The sequence below is a fragment of the Pleurodeles waltl genome, chromosome 8, assembly GCF_031143425.1.
Source record: "Pleurodeles waltl isolate 20211129_DDA chromosome 8, aPleWal1.hap1.20221129, whole genome shotgun sequence".
Taxonomy (NCBI): Eukaryota; Metazoa; Chordata; class Amphibia; order Caudata; family Salamandridae; genus Pleurodeles; species Pleurodeles waltl.
Window position 1 is genome coordinate 453,160,796 of NC_090447.1, and position 22,112 is coordinate 453,182,907.

The window sequence follows — 22,112 nt, forward strand, 5'->3', positions numbered from 1 at the left end:
CCAGCCCACATCGGATCGTAAACTTCGCTGCATCTCTCCCATCGTTGACAGCTTGGGAGACGATAGCACGTGCCTCCTCCTGTATCTGCGGCAGGACTTGCGCAACCGTATCCCACAGAGTGTGTGTATAGCGGCCCAAAAGGCATGTGGTGTTCACCTACCGCAGAGCAAGACTGGAGGAAGAAAACAATTTTTTCCAAAATTGTTCCAGCCTTTTTGATTACCTATCCGGGGGTGCAGAAGGGAATGCGCCTGAGAAAGAGGAAGTCTGGATGACAAGACTCTAAGGCGTGGGGTGTTGGGACAGGAATTTAGGGTAGTTCGGAGCAGCCGATGGTGGCATGCGATAGTCCAATTAACAGGAGCCCCTGTATTGGGTTTGGACCAAGTACTCAAAAGGAAATTGGTGAGAGCTTAATTGAAAGGTAAAAGGGGCTCAGATGTGGAAGCCCCTGGCTGAAGCACCTCTGTCAGGAGGTTTGACCTCACCTCTACAGTAGGTAGTTCAAGCCCAAGAACCCTGGCCACCCTCCTGACCACCACAGCATAAGTCGCAACCTCCGCCATTGCCACAGTAGGAGGAGACAGCATGCCAGTGTTTGGAGCAGTGTCCAGTACACTGACGTCGCCCAATTCCTGTGCCCAGTCCAAAGATGGGTCATCCTGGCATTCAGAAGGGTCCAGGGACCCCTCTAATCCTTCCTCAAATTCATACCCATAGGAAAAAGGGTCCAAATCTGACCTGGGGTGAGTAGGCCCCACTGAAGACAGAGGCGGCATTGGCCGATGCTGCTCCTACTCCGAGTCGTCGGGGATAAAGATCGGGTCGACGTCGATAGTGGGCAGTACCGACATTTGTAGCGTCGGCAATGGACCCGGCGCTGGGGAAGGTCTCAGTGGTGGGACCGGCACCGGTGAGGATCCGCAAGCAGATCTAGAAGGGACCTCAGTGGCCTGAGCCGACGGAACCCAAGGCCCCTCAACCAAAACCCTTTGGCCCGAAGGCTCCATATCAGGGTCGGTCTGCCCAAAGATGAGGTGCATGGCCTCACAGAATTCCTTAAGCTGGGCAGGAGTTGCTCTGGCTCCCAGAAACTCGGGGAAGCACGGCACGGACCCAGAAGCAGGCTCAGAGGACAGAGGCCTTAAGCGTCAATGCTCCACCCGCGTCGCGTCAGCCGCGAGCGACGGGGCAAAATCGAAGTGCGATGAGACCGCTTCGACGATTTCTTTTTCTTACCTGTACCCGAAGATTTTGAGGAAGACGAGTGGTAGTGGCTCCCCAAATGGTCTTGAGACCTTCCTCTCGAGTGAGACCGGGACCTACGAGGAGTCGTGCGGTGGGCCACCATAAGCCAGAGGGAACGCTCCCTTCAAGGCCTTCGAGAGCATGGCCTGGCACTCGGAGCACGACTTCGGGTCGTGATCGAGCTCCAGAAACCACAGACAAACCTGATGCGGATCAGTCACCGACATCATGCGGTGACAGTGCTCGCATGGCTTGAACCTGGTCTTCGGGGACATCCTTGGCACACCAAAAACTCACTTAAAAACTCTACAAAATGGTTGAAATCGGTCAAAATGAGACCAGGGCAGCTCTCTCTGGATTAGCGCGTGGCGTGGAAAGAAAAGAACTGACATCACTGCGAGGAGGCAGCATCTATGAACTACTCCTGACATCATCACCTCGACTATGACGTCAATAACACCCGTGGAGTCGACCAACGCTCAATGGTATTGCTCAAAGAAAAATCTCCGGATCCAGTCTGACTCCTGGGAGAAATTCGAAGGTAAGGAATCTGCAACTAGTAGTCTCTATCAGATAGCACTGTTCACCTATTTTATGCTCTTTTTTTATGTTGGGTACTATGTCTTGAGATGCCTTTTTTGCCGTGGAGAGACTAATGAGATTGTGTGGCCCCACAAATGGGTTTGTCCAGCTTTGAATCAGACTAACAGTTCTCGTCACAGTATCTTTGTCTTTTTCAATTTGTGAATTATGTAGGTCTGTGCGAGTATGATCTGATCTGTTGTTACAAACCATTTCACTTATCTGCCCCAAAAAGGCACTTTTGTGGTCAGCTGTTACATAATATCTTTTCACAGCACCCACCTTTAGGTTGAACCTTGCCGTACCACCCAGAGACTGTGTGTCTTTGTTGGCTGTTACCTCTATCGCTTGATCGACTGGAATTCGTCTAAACAGATTAACATCTGACAGTTGAACTGAAAAACATCTCTGGATGTAGTGCATCTCTGGATGTTTCACTGCAAGTAATGTAATTTCGGCAAAGTATACAGAAAAATATCTAGCGTAGTTCGTCCTGTCATATGCAAAACACTGGTAGGATGTAAATGACAATTTCTTTCTCAAGAAGCACGCAGCAGAGCCTGCAATACATTTTCAACAACATCCACATTTAACATCCAAAACGCAGAGAGATCTCCACTGTCATGGCCAAGATGTACAAGGAATACATTGCAAAGGCACCATTCTGCAATAGGCAGTCTAATCTCTGTTGGCATAGGTCTTTTGCAAAGTCATTAACATCCTCAAAGGAGGAGTAGACTACCTGAATCTTCTCTTTGTAATTCTTCTCCACCAGGAGATAAATTCCAACCAAGCCAGTCTCAAAAATTCATACACGTACTTCGTTCTCGAACTGCACGATTGTACATATGACCATCTAGTACTGATGATATTGATCCTTCTGCTATCATGTCTGTTCAATGATAAGGTCGCGAAGGCTAGCATCTTGAAAGCGTTTTCCAAGAATGCACATGAAATTGAAAATGGTGTGCAAGGTGCCCATTCGAAGAATGATTCAGTCGTAAGTTGCTTTATGCTTCCACACAATCTCAGTTGCTTTTGCTTAGAGAACTTGATACATGGCCACTACCATTTTCTCCAAATGCAGTGACTCCCCCTTTATCAGCTCTGACTGTATTACAATTTCAGAAACAGTTGTCAAACTCAGTTGCAGAGGCATTAATGGTGGGCAAGCGGCCAATGGAATCCCGTGAGACACTAACTAGGTTTCTAGCACTGCTGTTAAATCCTATCCAACTGGGGATTATCTGTGCGAGACCCGCTTCTTGTCGTGGAACAATCCAGATTATGTTCTTATTTTGCGCAAACGTCAATGTGGCAACACATTCTGGCATGACCTCAGTACTTGTCATCAGAGGCTGAGGCACAACTTGTTCACCAGAAACATACATGAATAGTTCTTCAGTATTTGTGGTGGTCCATGATCTTTGCTTTTGTTTCTTAATGCTTAGGAGAGGAGCTTTAAAAGGTTGTGGTCCAAACAACTTGGGCTGCATAGCTATACGATTGACTTGATGAGTTGTCCCCTTACCAGTGAAAGTCTCCTCCAGCCTATCAATTTTATCCCATGCTAAGTTACTGAAGACATGAGGGTGAATGTCGGCCTGGAAGAACAATTAGCTAATTTAAGGCAGCAGCAAATTTCTGAAGACACAAGGTGGTATAGTTTTCTTCCAGTAGTAAGTATGAAATCCCATGATCAAGTCTGTGCAGAGTGCAAATGATTTCAACATTGCCTGTCAGCGTTTTTACAGCATATGGTATCAACAATTGCTTGGGGGTTTCTGCTGGCCATTTGCGACTGCATATATATTGTCCTGACTGAATGATTGCAGAAGTAAGGTGACCCTTTTGGACAGCTTTGTGTTTTCAGGATCTCCAGTCAGAAGTCCTCATAGGAACCAATTAAGGTAAACCGGCACGGTAAATGAATCTTTATGAAGGTCTGATGGATAATATGGCCATGGTGTTGATGTCAAGTCTGTTTTAATCATTGTTCTTATGTGGGATGATGTTGGATCAATGATCTTATTCATATGTGCTGCCTTAGCCTTTAAAACTGACAATTATCTTTTCAAACTCTGGTTTTCTCTTACAAAGTCCTGTAGCATGACACTATTAAGGTTGGGCCAATAATTTGATTGGTTGTCTGGGAATGTGTGGAGGCAGTCACAGAACTCAGCAGTCCAATTTTCTTCTAATATGCTTCTTGGTTGATTTGTCTATACCCTATATTCCTCTGCGTGTCATGATGGATTCAAGCCTTTCAGTGAGAGTTATCACAAGTATTACCTCTTTGTTAGAAATAATCACAGTTGTAATGTATTGAAATAGTTTATCATATGCTTCATGTTTCATATTTTAAAAGTGATCCTCCTTTGCTTTAACCCATGTATAGTTCCTATAACAAGATGCATGATAATAGGCTTCTGCAGCCACTATGTCCCTACTACAAACTGCTAAGATCTTTGAATCACAATTCATGGTTGCACACTCTTGATGCCTTTTGTCAACTCTAAGCTCTGTGGCATGATAATTTCTTCTGAGTTGATGTCCCAGTGTAGCATTTTAGCTTTCCACAAAATATACATTCTTCAGCAGACACGTTTGATTTTAATGATGTTCTTCTGTTCAAGCATTTACTCGTGCACTCACCCGTTCGAGCATCATCACTGACACTTGCTTCAGCTTCCTGTGCTAAATAATGTGGGGAACCATGTTGATTTTCACATTTCTCACCAGGTCTAACAGTGGAATGTGATTCCTTACTTGAACTGCCTCTAACAAGGTTTTCCATGATGAGTAGTCCTGCAAGCTTGTCAGCGTAGCTCCATATTGGATATTAGACCATAAATGAATTGAGCACTGGGGGATTAGAGGGATAAGGGGACAATCCCCTTGTTTAAGTATTCTTCATGATGCTGAACAGTCACTTACCACCAGCTACGGAAAAAGAAATGAATTACAAAATATGTATACATTTTACTTGGTGTACTTGATGTAGTCTTAATTACTATTATAATTATCAATTTATATAATCACATTTATTGTCATTTTTTATAATAAAATTCACAGTAATAAAAATGATGAAAACATTTCCATTGACATCAAGGTATCTTGAGAGTGGAGTGGTAAGTCACAAAAGGCAAAGAGTTATGACTTGCCATCACATATTTCCCATCTCTAGGTGTCCATACCTTGCCAATAAATCATATTGGAATTCATTCATACCCCTCAAGTTGTACCGATAACATGGTTGGCTCACGGCCTATCTGGCGGAATGAACTCCCAAGTCCTAAAGGGACTGCTTCTTGGCGAATGCGTAGATTTTAATACAGAGCACAATCCATCCTGAGATGGTCTGTTTCTGCACAGCCTTTCCTTTCTTCACTTCAATGTAGCCAACGAAGAATCAGAACTTTCTGGTACGATCAATTTAAAACAACAATCCTCCTTTCGGGTCCAGTAGGTGGAGTCTCTGCTCTACTTTCAAAGGAAGAGGAGGAGCAAAGAAGGTAGGCAAGTTGATGGTCTGGCCACATGAAAAGGTGTCACCATTTTCAGAAGAAAAGTGGCACGAGTACGCAACACCAGTTTGTCTGGGTAAAATGTTTTATAAGACAGGTGCACAGAAAATGCTTGCAGTTCACATACCCGCCTGTCCAATGTAATAGCCACTAAAAAAGTTGTGGAGATGGTAAATGAACGTAGAGGGCAATTGTGTTAGTGCTAAAAGGGCAGACTCATCAGAGAAGTTAGAACCAGGTTGAAATCACATTGCAACATAATGAAGGGTCTTCGAGGGAACATATGTTGGAGTCTTTTCAGCGAATGAGTCACAACAAGTTACCTGAACAGGGAGTGATGATCCTGCAAACACAAGAAAACCGACATGGCTGAAAGGTATTCCTTAACAGTGCCATGAGCAAAGCCTTGCTGGGCCAATGAGAGAAAAAGCAATAGAGCCTGGGACAAGGGTGCACAAAGGGATCAACATCTTTGAAAGCATACCAAGCCACAAATTTATCCCAATGGCAGGCGCATATTGGTCACAAACTGACAACTGTTGGCGTTCAATCTCCAAGCATAAAGGTGGAGCATGTGCAGGACCATGTGCAAGACCCTGACCTGCGACCACGGATCCTCCCAAAGAGGGAGCCTGATCAGAAGACCAATGCTCAGGAGTTCAGGATACCAAACTGTCGATGCTCGACTCAAAGCCACAAGAATGACTTGAGCTGAGTTTTTCCTGATCTTCCTGTGAACTTAGGGCAGGAATAGTGTTGGCGAAAAGGTATACAGCAGGTCTGAGCTCCATTCAAGACGAAAAGCTTCTCAAAGTGTTAGTCGCCTTGAGAACTTCATCCCGCAGAATTGCTGACATTGCGCATGTGGATCTATCCGAGATTCTCCCTAATCTCTGAAGAGACTTTTTACCACCCCCAGATTGAGCCGCCATTTGTGATGCCCTAGGCATCGACGGCTGAGTTTGTCTGCTCTGGTGTTCAGAGAGACCACCGGATGTTGAACCACCAGGGAAATGCCCAATGTTCCAGCCATGTCCAGAGATGCAGGGCCTCCTGACACGGGGTCCACAACCCCACCCGTCCTATTTGCTACGATACCAGATGGCAGTGGTGTCGTACGTGACCACCTGCACAAGCAGTCCCTAGATAGACAGATGAAAGGCTTTTAATGCCAGTCGGATTGCTCTGAGCTCCAGCAAGAAAATGTGTAGCTCAGACTCTGCTGGTGACCACAGTCCTCTGATCTCTGCCTCTCGAGATGGTTGGCCCAACCCAGGAGTGACACATCTGTCACTATAGTCAACTCTGGTTGGGGAAGTGCGAGGAGTCTGCTGCTCACACAACCACAGTTCGACAGCCACCACTGCAGGTCTTTTGCAGTTCCCTCTGAGATCTGGACCAGGTTGAAGTGATTCCTTTGATGCTACGCCCACTGGCCCTTCAGGTCCTACCGCAGAGACCAGTTATGCCAACGGGCATGTGTCACTAGCAGGATGTAGGAGGCCATGAGGCCCAGCAGCCTTGATGTCAGTCTCACTGAAATCCAGGATAGAGACTGAAACACTGGAATGATAGTCTGAATATCTTGGACTCGCAGTTCCGGAGGATAAGCCTGGATCTGCACTTTATCCAGAACAGCTCAGATGAGAGAGAGTCATTTGTTGAGTTTGCCACATTTAAAGTGAACCCCAGTGAATGCAGGAGGTCCACTGTAGTCTGGAGTTGGGACACAACCAACTGGGGCAAGCTCACCTTCAACAGCCAGTCGCCAAAGTAGTTTAAGACTGGAACCACAGACCTCCGCGGATGTACTGCAACCACTGCCATCACCTTGGTGAACACCAGAGGGGGCTGGTAAGGCCTCAGAACAGCACAGTGAACTGAAAATGCTTATGGCTCACCGTGAACTGCATGTAATGCCTGTGGGCAGGAAAGACCAGGATATGGAACTAGGTGTCCTGAAAGTCCAGCATTACCATCAAGTCTCCAGGGTCGAGGGCAGACAGAACCTGAGCCAATGTGAGCACCTTAAACTTCTCCTTCTTCAGGAAGAAGTTGAGAGGGCACAGGTCGGCATCTTTTTTGGGCACCAAAATGTAGCTGGAATAACAAACATTTCCTATTTCTGATGCCGACATCGTCATAATGGCTTCTTTGTCCAAATAAGCCTGGACCCTCTGGAGCAAAGAGTGATGGCCCTCCATCAACTGGTCAAAAGATAGTGGCATGGGCAATGGTGTTTCGAGAAAAGGAATGGAGTATCCCCCCCTAACCCCTATCCCCCGTATAATCTGAAGTGCCCACATGTTCCATCTTATATACCACGAGTGGGGCAGGTGTTGGCAGATGCTGCTACCAACCAGGAGACCATGATGGCAGGAGAGGAAACTAAAGTGGTTTGGAGGCTATGCCTGCCAGAGTGTGGAGAACTGGGTTGAACTCTAGCTGGTTGTCCCATGTGGTTTATGGCGACCGCGACCACAAAAGACTAGAGAGTCAACTGGTCTTGGTGGCTGGGTCAGGAAGGACGTGAATCGTATCCCCTAGCATACCCACAGAAGGGGCTAAAGGAGCCTGGTGTTGGTTGGAGGACCACTGAGAGGGACAAGGACCTGGCAGTATCCCAGCTGTCAAAGTGTTCCAGTGCCGAATCTGCCTTTTCCCCAAAGAGGTGGGTGCCATCCAAGGGCATGTCGATAAGGGATAGTACTAAATCACGAGGAGAGTGAACCACACCAGTCTTAATACCAGAGTCTCATGAAGGTTGTTCCAAAAATTCTCAACCATTAATAACCACCAGTGGTTTATGTTATCTTCTCTGGGGTGACCTAATGGATAGCGTCATCATAGGATTCTGCAATTGTTATCTTGTAATGACTAGCATTTTGAATGGAGATGTAATTTATACAACTCCAGTGTGACAAAAACACAAATAATATTTGTTCTTTAACTAAAAAAGGATTAACATTAGTAAAATAAAAAAGGGAAGGGTGTGTAGCAAAATATGCATAGTCACTGGGTAATGGTCAGCAAATATAGCAGTTAATACCACAATCTTTCAGATGTAGACCACATGCCCAGATTAAACAATAAGCAAGTTAACAAGCTCAATCACAAATATCAAAAAAGCTCACACAGACATCTGAAAAGAGATAAAGACTCTGTACCACTTTGACAATACCCATAAAGTCCAGCCCGAACTGCCAAGCCAGGTCCTCACTGGACCGGAAACAAGCATCCTGGGACCTGTTTCAGGGTTTCACCCTTCAGGAGCCAGGCTAGCTTGAATCCATTGGGGGTGAGTGTTTGAAAAATTTCAACACTCCGTCCTTCATTTTATTTTGTTTGTGATGTTGCTTTGTGCGCCCCATGTGGGAGGGGTATGCCCAGGCGTGGCTCCCTTGCTCGCTGCACCACTGGATTCAAGCTAGCCTGGCCGATGAAGGGTGATACCCTGAAACCGGTCCCAGGATGCTTGTTTCCTGTCCATGGAGGACCTGGCCCTTGCAATTCAGTCTGGACTGTTCCCATGGGGAACAGGGTCAAGACTGATTTGCATATGGCTGGGTCTAAACTGGGGTGACATGGCGAGCAAAATAACGATGGATTAAACCCAGATCTGTGACTGGGGGTAAGTGGTTGAAAAGTTTCAACACTCCGTCCATCATTTTATTTTGTTTGTGATGTTGCTTTGTGAGACCCAGAGGTCTTAAAGAAGGCTGCACGGTTAGCTGTCCTTTTTTTAATAGGTGCAGCTGGTTAAGCCAAATAAAACCATCAGGCACTGGGAGAAACTTCAGATCATTAAAAGTTAACTGCTCGTTGAGTGAAGAAGTGAAAATTGTCCGACATGACCAGGACTCTGCCTAACCACATAAGGAGAATCGTTTCATCTAAAGAACATCCACACTTTGGAGGAATTCCAATCTTATTCTTGTAGGGTACACTTTGTGCATTCTCTGCTATACAAGGTATTGCTGCTGCGACAAACAATGCTTAGTTATTTGCCCTTGAGTTGAGGATTTAATTCACTATGACAATCCCTCTGCTGAACTTTTCTACTCATGAAATTTTCACTTCGTTAGATGAAAGTCACTTGCTTCGTAACATACTCAAACAGAATATATATATACTATGTCCATTACAGCATAACTGTGGGTAGCTTCCACAGTCAAAGGCTTTGATAAAGCAATGCCCCTTACTCCTGAATTGCAAGCATCTAGAGCTAAGACTCCGGTAACACAAATCACAAAACCACTGTAATGGCAGCTCCACCCAATAGCTGCGGATAAAGGTCAGCAATAAAGTGACATAAAATGCACCTCAACTGGTGTCAAAATAATTATGTAAAGTGCATTCTGTATATGTTCTGGCATTTTTTATTAAAGGAAACTCTGGTAGGTAACTTACCGAGACCCACAGAAGCAGCACACTTGGTTTTGTCCTTGATCTCGGCACGAATTGCACTTGCAATATCATCAGGAGTTAGCCTAGTTTCAGCAAGTATTTCAGTTATGTCCACAAGGGCCTCATCACAACTGACTGCTTCAATATTATGAGTATAACTATTAAGACAAAACAAAGGACCTAAGCGGAAGAAGTGCCAGTTACTGTGAGATTACACAAATTCATATTTTCACTATCCTCAGTTAGCAACATTACTAAAAAATAGAAATAATCAAAAAGCAAGAATGAAAGTTCTTTGAAAAAAACAAGGAGCTTTAGTTTGACAGTAAAGTTAACCATAACAATATATAACAGTTTTCTTAAGATAAGCATTGATACCACTTATGTGTTATTAGAAGGAAAAAATATATATTTAGGCATATTCTGAAAGTTCATTAACGATTGAAACTTACAATTGAAATTGTAGAATAAAAATACACTAACAATATACAATTTAACCAAGTATTATTCCACAGGTCTTTGGACATGCATCCCATATTTTAATCTAACAGTCTTAATTCCAAAATGCAGTAGTGGAGTTTCTTAAAAATAGAGAGGGATGACGTTTCTACCTAACAAATATCAGACAAGACAGTCAAGAAAGGCTTCCAACCTTTGAGCAGTAAAAACTGTGATACCTTAACTGCTTGTGCATGCCATTTCGTTTGTAAATGAACTTGCTGGAAACGCAGAGGTCATTAAATACCATCCCTGAAGAATCTAGATCATTCTTGTGATATAACAACAAGCACAATCAATAACACTTTCCAGAAGTTCCTGGGCTATGCAGAAAATTCCTTACACAAAGAGTGGGGAGAAGTAAATAAAGGTTTTAGGCTTTCACTACCCGACCTAAACCTCATAACACACAAAGAAAGGGTTTAAGCTATTGACTGAGCCTTACTGAGAAATATCACAGAGTTCCCTCTGGGAAAAGCAAGGTCCTCACCCGGGCTTCCCACACTTCGGACTCAATGAGCCCAAAGTGGGCTACTTTCACACAAAGTGTGGGAGCGAGGGTTGTTTGTGTGTTCATTGATCCTGATTGAGTAAATATACCACCATAACCAGAGACCAAAAATAAAAGTTAAAACTACCTAGGGTTGTCCTAATTCACTGATGTACTCAAGTATACCCTGGAAGTATTAAAAAGAAAAACAAGAGGATGAATAACTGGGAATATTGACCCTATCATCCTAAGTTGGCCAACATGTTTCAGCCATCTCTAGTGAATAGTACAGTCAGTGGATTTCGTCAGAACCCTTTGTCTCTGGCCAGTCAAACAAACTTTCAGGTGTTATCCCTAAAATTCTTATGGTCCACTAACAAAAAAATTGTACTGTCTTAGTATTTCAAAATGAAAAACAAAATAAAAATAAAAGTGAAAGTGAAATAGTCAATAGTCAAACAATATATATATTTATATATATATATATATATATATATATATATATATATATATATATATATATATATTCAAAAAACAAGATTCTCTTTCTGTTTTAGCAAGAGAAAACCGCACTCTGTCGTTGTGCCAAAAATACCTTAACTTTTAATACATTAGTGAGATCATAAACAAACAAACAGGAATCCCCTGACGTGTTTCGGTCTCACCAGACCTTGTTCACAGGTGTTTCCTGTGTGCTAATTTCGGCGCTTAAAATAAAGTACTCCAAAGTAACAGAAAAAATACTCAAGTTACACCACTTATCAAGAGTTACTCCATAACATCACTAAATATATATACTTTAACAAAGAAAAATTAAACGTTTTTCTATATACATATTTACCAAATTGTAACAGTGTTTTGACTACAATCCAAGGTGTTTTTCACTGAGTTCCACATTGCATTCTGGTATATGTAGTTTATAGCATTTCATCAAATCAAATTATTTTTAAATATATGTCATAAAATCTTGTTTCAGCGACTAATGGAGACTCCTGTTTGTTTGTTTATGATCTCACTAATGTATTAAAAGTTAAGGTATTTTTGGCACAACGACAGAGTGCGGTTTTCTCTTGCTAAAACAGAAAGAGAATCTTGTTTTTTGAAAATATGGTTGTCCTGCCTCAAACCAGCACCACCGGAGAATTAAGTGCGCTGTAACACGCAGATCAGGACATCTTTTCTTATATATATATATATATATATATATATATATATATATATATATATATATATGGAAAATGTCACTTACCCTGTGTGCATCTGTCCGTGGCATGTTGTGCTGCAGATTCACATGCTATGCCTATCCATTCAGACATCTAGTGTTGGGCTCGGAGTGTTACAAGTTGTTTTTCTTCGAAGAAGTCTTTTCGGAGTCACGGGATCGAGTGACTACTCCTCTCCGTTACATTGCACATGGTCATCGACTCTATTGTTACATTGTTTTCCCGCAGAGGGTGAAAAAAGGAGTGACAGAGTATGTAAGAGAAAAAAGATGTCCATGCAAAAGTAAATGTATATACATATGTACAAATGTTATTAACTTAAACGACTACAGGCTTCCAGGGAGCAGGGAGGGTGCATGTGAATCTGCAGCACAACATGCCACGAACAGATGTATACTGGGTAAGTGACATTTTCCGTTCAATGGCATCTGTACCTGCAGATACACATGCTATGCATAGACTACAAAGCAGTTAGACCTCCCAAAAAGCGGTGGCTAGCCTGTAGGAGCTGAAGTTGTTTGAAATAATGTTCTTAGGACAGCTTGTCCTACAGTGGCTTGTTAATGTGAGAAAACATCAACACAGTAGTATTTAGTAAATGTATGAGGGGTTGACCATGTAGCTGCTTTACATATATCAACCATTGGTGTGTTTCCTAAAAAAAGCCATTGTTGCACCTTTCTTTCTTGTAGAATGTGCTTTAGGAGTGACTAAAGGTTGCCTGTTTGCTTAGACATAACATGTTTGTCTACATCTAACAATCCATCTTGCTAACCCTTGTTTTGATATAGGATTGCCTGTATGTGGCTGTTGGAAAGCTACAAAAAGTTTTTTTTTTTTCCTAAACTGTTTAGTTCTGTCTATGTAGTACATAAGAGCTCTTTCGAGATCTAGGCTATGAAGAGCTCTTTCTGCCACAGAATCTGGCTGTGGAAAGAAGACTGGCCATCCACTGTTTGATTGATGTGAAAAGGAGATACTACTTTTAGTAGAAAATTTTGATTTGTTCTTAGTACAACTTTATGTTTGTGTGCTTGGAAAAAAGGTCCTTCAAGAGTGAATGCTTGTATTTCACTAACTCTTTTTAAAGAAGCAATGGCCACAAGGAAGGCAACCTTCCATGTTAGAAATTTAATTTGGCAAGTGTGCATTGGTTCAAAGTGTGGTCCCATAAGTCTTGTAAGTACAATATTTAAAATCCATGATGGAACTGGTGGTGTTCTAGGTGGATTGTTGCGTCTTAATCCTTCCATGAAGGCTTTAATAACAGGAACTCTGAATAAAGATCTATGTTGAATAGTTTGTACGTATGCAAATATTGCAGTAAGATGTATTTTTATAGAGGAGAAAGCCAAATTTGATTTTTGTAAATGAAGTAAGTAACACACAATATCTTGTATTGATACTGTAAGTGGATCTATGGTTTTAGATTGACAATAGTAGACAAATATGTTCCACTTGTTTGCCAAGCACTGTCTAGTAGTGGGTTTTCATGCTTTTTTAATGACTTCCATACATTCAGATGGAATTTTAAGCATCCAAATTCAATGACTTCAGGAGCCAAATCGCTAGATTGAGAGCATTGGGGTTTGGATGCCCGATTTGACCTTTGTTTTGTGTTAACAAATTTGGTCTGTTTGGGAGTTTGGAGTGAGCTACTACAGATAGGTCTAGTAGTGTGGTTTACCAAGGCTGACGTGCCCATGTTGGTGCTATGAGTATCATGTTGAGTGACGTTTGATGCAATTTGTTGACCAGAAATGGAAGGAGTGGGAGAGGGGGAAAAGCGTAAGCAAATATCCCTGACCAAATGATCCTCAGAGCATTGCCCCTGGATAGGGGATGTGGGTGTCTGGATGCAAAGTTTTGGCATTTTGTGCTTTTGCTTGTTGCTAATAGATCTATGACTGGTGTTCCTCACCTGTGAAAGTACCTTTGAAGTACTTCGGGGTGAATCTCCCTTTCGTGTGTTTGTTGGTGATTTCTGCTGAGGACATCTGCCAACTGATTGTCTATTCCTGGAATGTACTGTGCTATTAGGTGAATTTGATTGTGAATTGCCCACTTCCAAATTGTTTGAGCTAGAAGGGACAGTTGAGATGAATGTGTCCCTCCCTGTCTGTTGGAATAATACATGGTTCTCATGTTATCTGTCTTTATAAGAACATTTGGCTGTTTGAGAAGAGGTTGAAATGCTTTTAGGGCAAGGAATACAGCTAATAACTCCAAGTGGTTTATGTGAAGCTGTTTCTGTTTGACATCCCATTGGCCTTGAATGGTGTGATTGTTTAGATGAGCTCCCCAACCAATCATTGATGCTTCAGTTGTGATTATGGTCTGAGGCACAGGGTCTTGAAACGACCGCCCGTTCGTTAAAATTGCTGCAATTCCACCATTGAAGGGACATATGTGTTTGGCGGTATATCAACACTAGATCTTGAAGTTGACCGTGTGCCTGTGACCATTGTTGTGCAAGGCACTGTTGTAAGGGCCTCATGTTTAATCTTGCATGTGAGACTATTGCTATGCAATATGCCATCATTCCTAAGAGTTTCATGATAAATCTTACAGTGTATTGTTGATTTGGCTGTGTAAGTGGAATTAGATTTTGGAAAGCTTGTATTCTTTGTGTATGTGGATAGGCTAGAGCTAGTTGAGTATTTAGGATGGCACCTAAATACGGTTGTACTTGTGCTGGTTGAAGGTGTGACTTTTGGTAGTTTATAGAAAATCCTAGTGTGTGTAGTGATTCTATCACGTAACATGTATGTTTTTGGCATTGTGTACGATTGTTTGATTTTATTAGCCAATTGTCTAGATAGGGAAATAAATGGATGTGTTGTCTTCTTAATTATGCTGCTGCTACTACTGCTAGACACTTTGTGAACACCCTTGGAGCTGTTGTTATGTCAAAAGGTAACACTTTGAACTGGTAGTGTTTTCCTTGTATGACAAACCTGAGGTATTTTCTGTGAGCTGGGTGGATGGGTATGTGGAAATACGCATCTGAGGTCTAGGGCAGGCATAAAATCTTGGTTTTGTAACAGTGGGATAACATCTTGCAGAGTTACAATGTGAAAATGGTCTGATAAGATGTAAAAATTGAGGGGCCTGAGGTCTAACATTGGCCAGAGGGTGCCATCTTTTTGGGGAATTAGGAAGTATAGTGAGTATACCCGTGTTCTCTGTTGAGACTGTGGTACTAATTATATAGCTTTTTTGAGTAGTAGAGATTGAACCTCTTGTTGTCACAGAACTGTATGTTCTGGGGATAACTTTTGATATCTTGGTGGAATATTTGGAGGAGTGTTTATCAAATCTAGGCAATAGCCATTACAGATAATTGATAATACCCAGTTGTCTGTGGTGATAGTTTGCCAATGCGAGTGGAACTGCTGTAGTCTTCCCCCCACAGTAGATGTGTGGAGTAGAAGGGAGGGAAGGAAGTTACTGCTTTGGTTGTGTTGTTGGTTGTTTAGAGGTTTGGAATTTACCTCTATTTTTAGAGTATTGGCCTCTGTATGTTCCTCTAAACCCACCTCGCTGGTACTGGGTTTGATATGGTTGTTTTGTTTGTAAATGTAAATTGTAAATTAGCACTTGTATAGCGCACTACTCACCCGTTAGGGTCTCAAGGCGCTGTACTCATACCGCTATGGAACCCCTCCTGGCTTTTCCCTGTGAGGCGCCCACTCCTGAGCACCCCCAGGGTGAAGCCAGGCATCCAAGCGCTGTTGGGGCCGTTGTGGAGATTAAGCAAGCTATTGCCCAGAGTTGCAGAGTGGGACCCATGAATTAGATTAGGCACCGAGGCGAGAATTATCTGGTCAAGGGGAATTGAGCCCAAGACCTGCCGAAGTGGGACTTGAACCCTGGTCTTGAGCCAGATCTCTGCTTCAGGGTCTGCCGCTCTAACCATTGAGCCACACTTCTCCACCGTTGTTTGTGAGGTAGAAGCCTTGGAGGATTGTGCTCTAAAACCACCTCAAAACAGAGGCTTACGAAATGACACCCTACATGGTGTAGTATACAGAGAACCCATTGCCTTTACTGTATCAGAGTCTTTTCATAATTTCTCTATTGTAGTGTCCACTTCTGGACCAAGGAGGTGCTTTTTATCAAAAGGCATGTTTAACACAGCCTGTTGGATTTCTGGTTTAAAACCAGAGGAGCGCAGCCTTGCATGTCTTCTGATGGTAATGGCTGTGTTAACGCTCCTTGCAGATGTATCAGCAGCATCAAGGGCAGACCTTATTTGATTGTTACTGATGGCTTGCCCTTCCTCTACTACTTGTTGTGCCCGCTTTTGGTGTTCTTTTGGGAGATGCTGTATGATGTTCTGCATTTCATCCCAATGAGCTCTATCATAGCGGGTTAGTAGTGCTTGAGAATTAGCTATTCTCCATTGATTTGCTGCTTGAGACGCAACTCTTTTCCCTGCAGCGTCAATTTTCCTGCTCTCTTTATCAGGAGGGGGTGCATCTCCTGAAGACTGGCTATTTGCCCTCTTTCGTGCTGCACTAACCACCACTGAATCTGGAGGCACCTGATGAGTAATATGATCTGGGTCAGAGGGTGCAGGCTTATATTTCTTTTCTATTCTAGGTGTGATTATTCTGGATTTCACAGGCTCATTAAAAATTTGGTCTGCATGTTTTACCATGCCTGGTAACATTTGGAAGCATTGATACCTAGAATGTGTTGAAGATAATGTATTAAACAAAAAATCTTCCTCCAATGGTTCAGTGTGCATTGTTACCCCATGATAAACTGCAGCCCTGGCTCTGACCTGATTTTATACTGTGGTATCCTCAGGTGGAGATGGTTTGGATGGGTAGGTATCTGGGTCATTATCTGGGATGGGATCAGGATCATAAAGGTCCCATGGATCTACTATGTCTTCTAGTGAATAAAAAGAGTGTGTTGGAGAAGGCATCGGTGGAGGGCTGGTGTGAGGAGAGACAGACAGCTGTGGAAAATGAGGAGGAGAAGACTGAGGAGGTACTGGCTTCTCTTTTTGCTTTTGCACTTTAGCGGGTGGCTGTGCAGTGTCCAGTTATTCTTGGAATGCCAGCTTTCTCTTTGTTTTTAGAGGAGGTGCTGTAATAATTCTCCCTGTCTCTTTATGGATGTGTATTCTCGATTGTCTCTCATCCATAATTTGTAGAATGGGCTCAATGTCCGACTCTTCCTCAGAGATTTTATGGCTTTCTCGTAATTTTTGGGAAAGTCCTTGCTCCTCTGTATAAGATGTCTTTTTCAGTTCCGAAGTCTGTTGTTTTTTCGGTATCGAAAATGTTGTGGAAGGTCACGGCTCCGAAGCTGCCTTTCTAATTTTCGACTCCGAAACTTGGCGTTTCCTGCTGGAGTCCGAAATGGAGCCCTTTATAGTTTTACTTGACTCCGAAGTAGTCGGAGACGTGGCCTTTTTCGGTGCCGAACCCGGAGGTCGGCCGCCGACAGTCTTTTTTTCAGACCGAACCATGGCCTTCCGGCAGTGGTGTACCCAAGGCCTTAGGATGTTTCTTGTGTGGGGTTGCAGGGGCAGACATACTCACATGCTGGCCAGCTGTGATGGGTCTGTCGTCTTCGGATTCCTGTTCGGAGTCTGTGTCACAGATAGAGACTGCTGTCTGCGCCTGCTCTTGTTTGGTGATGTTGAGATGTTCACTGATCTTCAATGCCATTTCACGCCTTCATGCTCTTTGATCTCTAAGAGTTGTTTTTGATCAAAACGATAGACAGGCCTCACAGTTTTCCTCCCGATGGTCTGGAGAAAGGCAAACCAAATGCTGGTCTGTATATGGGTACTTGGCATGGCACCAAAGGCAGAATCGTAATGGAGTCCGATCCATCAGGCTCTCCACGCGGTCGGCCCGAATAGACCAGAGTTGGGCACTCGTGCCCCGAAGGGCAAACAAAGTGATTTTCCGACTGTACTACTGGTTCGATGATAGATGGAGAACGAGATCGAGACAATACCGACAAAAGGGAAGGTTTTCTAAAATGTTCCGAATCTAAATCTCGAAGCGAGAGGAAACAAGTCTGAACCCGACGGCGGAAAGAAAACAATCTAACAATGGAGTCGATGCCCATGCGCAATGGAACAGAGAGGAGGAGTCACTCGATCCTGTGACTCCGAAAAGACTTCTTCGAAGAAAAACAACTTGTAACACTCCGAGCCCAACACTAAATGTCGGAATGGATACGCATAGCATGTGTATCTGCAGCTACACAAGCCATCGAACATACATATATATATATATATATATATATATATATATACACACACACACACAAACACTATTCAGAGATTAATGCTGTGAAACACACAAAAAAATAAAAACAAACATTGTACTAAAATAAGTGCCTACTATGCCACATAGACATATAGACTATGGCATACACTACATTAATTACATGCCACTACCATCAAGTGGTATCCATGGAAAACACATGCGTCACCCTAGAACGTTCACTGATTTGCATGCTGGCAACAATGCCATTTCTGAACGGTCCCATTCGCATTCACTAATTCATGTGTGCCTACTGACAGGACAATTACTTACTATCTCACTTTTTTTTGTTTTGTTTTTCACTTTTGAATAGTGACGGTGTAATTTTTTTGGTTAGTGGACCATAAAAAACTTAGGGACAACACCTGAAAGTTACACAGGCCAAGACAGAGTCTTGATGAAGGCGCTGGCCCTACAGGGCACTAGAGATGGCTGAAACATGTTGACCAATTTAGGATGATAGGGGATTATCCCCAGTTATTCATCCCATTGTTTTTGTTTTTAATCCTATCAGGATATCTTTGAATCAATCAATGATTTAGGACAATCCTAGGTAGCTTTAACTTTAATTTTTTGGACTCTGGTTATGGTGGTATATTTACCCCCATAAGTATCAGTGCACACAGAAAAAAAACATGCTCCCACACTTTCTGTGGTAGTAGCCCACTTTGGACTTATTGAGTCGGAAGTGTGGGAAGCCCAATGATGAAGAATGCCACATCTCAATGTGTATGAGGGCCTTTCTTTTCCCAGAGGGAACTCACCGTGATACTTCTCAGTAAGGCTCAATTAGTAGCCTAAAACCTTTCTTTCTATGTTAAGATCTATGCATAAAGTTACCAGCATTTAGGTGAGATTACCCAGACAGGGCATACATCTCCAACACAGAGATTTATCTATCAAGTTTAAGTTCTGCATTATTAAAGGAGTCCAAAACTTCATACTATAGTTCCCTGTTGACTGGTATTACTAACAAGATAGGGCTGATTTTTTAAATAGTTCTACTGTAAGTTGACCAAGTTGCATTTGGGATTTGAATTCAGAGTTCAACTTCATAGTCCGACCTCCAATTTTCTAAATGGGATATAATACCTTAGGGTTTGCACATACATACCAGAATGTGAAATGTGTGGCGTTAATTGCAACCAAAAGTGAGGCTGAAGTTTGACCTTGTCAGCTGTTAATAACGGTTATAAATAGGAACTGGAGGAGAACTCTCCTTCATTACAGAGTGGGAGAGGTATGAATCACATACATATATAGCCAAAGTCTAGCTTAATGCAGAATAAAAATGCCCAATGATAATTACCAAGATTAACATGCGTAATTGACTCAGTCTACATTGTTCATCCTTTGCTGATCTTCGGGAGCACATTTGATGTAGTACAGACATATTATAGCTAGTGAAAGGTTTGTGCTCAAACCTGAGTTTCAAAATCACACATTTCTAGGATATAAACACACTGTTAGACTAGTTGGGTGACATACAGTACAACAAACACACACTTTTTTTTAAAGCAAGTTGCGATTCGGAGACTAAAGAAACAATCTGTGATTTGATACAGAACAACTCAAATAAAACCTTTTTTACCTTGCTAGTGTTTCATAGAGGGTCTGTGCAACTTCTTTGTATGAGTCAAAGTCGTAAGGTACTGCTTTAAGATTTGGGCATAGCTGTTTTGCTTGACCAAAAAACATCCCATTCCTTACACCAGCTTGTCTGAAAATGGAAACACAAACATATGTTTTGAATCCCTTTAAAATGACTATAGTACGCAAAGCATTTCAACCAAACCTTTGATTTGCGCACCTACAATCAAAACTTGTCAACATGGATCTCTTTGATCATGTTAATAACCTTTGCAATTATAATAAAGTCTGATGATCTCTAGTAACCCTTCATAAATATTTTGACAAAAAATATGCCATTTTTACTTTTTTTTTAAACACACACTGTATTGTGCACAAGGACATTTTTCTCTTTAACATTCAATACAAATGCACTGCATAAGGACAGTCATTTCCATTTCCTTTGGGCATTAGTGAAGGGTAAGAGTAATTTCTTACACAGGACAGGATGGGTGGTACAGTGAATGACATAATAGAGAAATCCAAAACTGCAAACTGTTAGTATGGGCATTAGGGTGACCACCTCACTCCATGTCATCATGAAACTCATTTCCACTCCTGGGCTTTTAACTATAAATCACTGCTGCCAGTCAAGCTTGTTTTAGTGGTTCAATAGAAGCAAATCAAGACTAAAAAGCCTGATTGCATTAGACAGTCACAAGAAAATCCAAAACTGGAAAGAATGTGCCGGATAAGAGTGAAGCATCCCCACTAATGGGTATGTATACTTAACTTTTTTTTCTCCATCACGGGATTCACACAATACAAACAGAAGACCAGTGAACAGTAATTGCCAGTAGAAATCCGGCTCATCCACTGTAGCTCATTAGTGACACAAATGTGTGCAACTTGCCAGTACTTGTATACCTAATTCTTTGAATTTGGTATTTGCTAGGCTCGATTCCTGCAGTATTGTGGTAGTGTTGTGGAAGGACAAATAACTGGTGCTTTTACGTGCATCAAAGGTGCTTAATTTATCACAAAACGTGTGTCACTAATTTTGTTTGGTAGTATTGGTTATTACTTCAAACAAAGGTACTAAAGCTTGCAAAACATGAACCGATTTCCAGCTCTCAGCCTAGCACATCGGACCAAAAGGAATGATACCCAGGTGGGCGACAGTGGATGTATTGTCTCTAGTAGGATGTTTGCTTGGTTTACAAGATAAAGGTTGATTAAGTCATGATAGCAGAGCCTCAAGTAGGATGCAATCCTTTTTGCAACAAATTATTGAATAGAGAAGACAGGTGAATGCAGACAGGACAGAAAAATAACATTTAATTGTAACCACTGTCATTCCTCTATGAAGCAGACATCATGATTCACAGGGCATCCGAATGATGAGATCTAAAAGGAGCTAAACCTTCTGACTAGCACCACTGAACAAATGTGTTTTAATGATACTGCATAAATGGTATCTAGAGTGGGTTACATGGCAGCCAAGATAACATCTGCAGCTTTATGGGGATGACAACAAAACAATGTCTGGCACCACTCATGTTAATGTGCATTTAGTAAATATTTTATCTGCACAAAAATTGCAAATAAGACCCACAAAAATGAAGCCCCTCAAATTCTGCCCATATTTCGAACCCTTAGGATATTGCAGTGGGTCTCACTGCAACAGAGGCATATGTCTGGCAACCTGTAATTAAAAAGAAGAGGACACTTAGTCTTAACTATACCAGCTACTTTGGATTTGTAGAATTCCCAGAAAATTTAAAATGTACCTTAGAGTGATGCATAATCAACACAGTTACTGGGATGTCATTCATGAACGTTTGATATATACCGAACAAACTTCCCTGTTTTCTTTTGGTGCATACAATATAAGCAATCACATACTTGCCAGCTTACTGCTTACATTAGCACTAGTGTACATTATGCATGGTATTATGATAATGTAATACATTTTTTGAGGCAGGAAGAGAGGCTCATACGTGCATTTTTTTGTGCAGGTTACAGTATTCATTACATGTATCATGACAGGTCAGATAGATCCAACAAACCTGTTGTAAAAAGAAAGTGAACCATTGTACTTGTTCTAAGCTGCAAGCAAGAGAACCAGTTTTCAATACCATTCAAGGAGTTAATCCCATCACTGCTCATCTATCAGTAAATTCTACATCAACATTTGAGCACCAGACAGTTAAAATAAAATGCAAAAAAGAGAGGGACAGGGCGATTATAAGGTCCAGTGTACTGCCTCCC

The 22,112-nt window shown here is 42.2% G+C and overlaps 1 protein-coding gene across 1 annotated transcript in view; it reads right to left on the reverse strand.

The window, feature by feature from the left end:
• The window catches only part of REV1 (REV1 DNA directed polymerase), a 429,753-nt gene that overhangs the window by 195,677 nt on the left and 211,964 nt on the right, over positions 1–22,112 (reverse strand). The window contains exons 10-11 of the mRNA XM_069204390.1: positions 19,864–19,992; positions 9,769–9,923 (exon numbers count right to left, since the gene is read on the reverse strand). Coding sequence (XP_069060491.1) covers positions 9,769–9,923; positions 19,864–19,992 — 284 coding nt within the window. The remainder of the gene's footprint in view (positions 1–9,768; positions 9,924–19,863; positions 19,993–22,112) is intronic.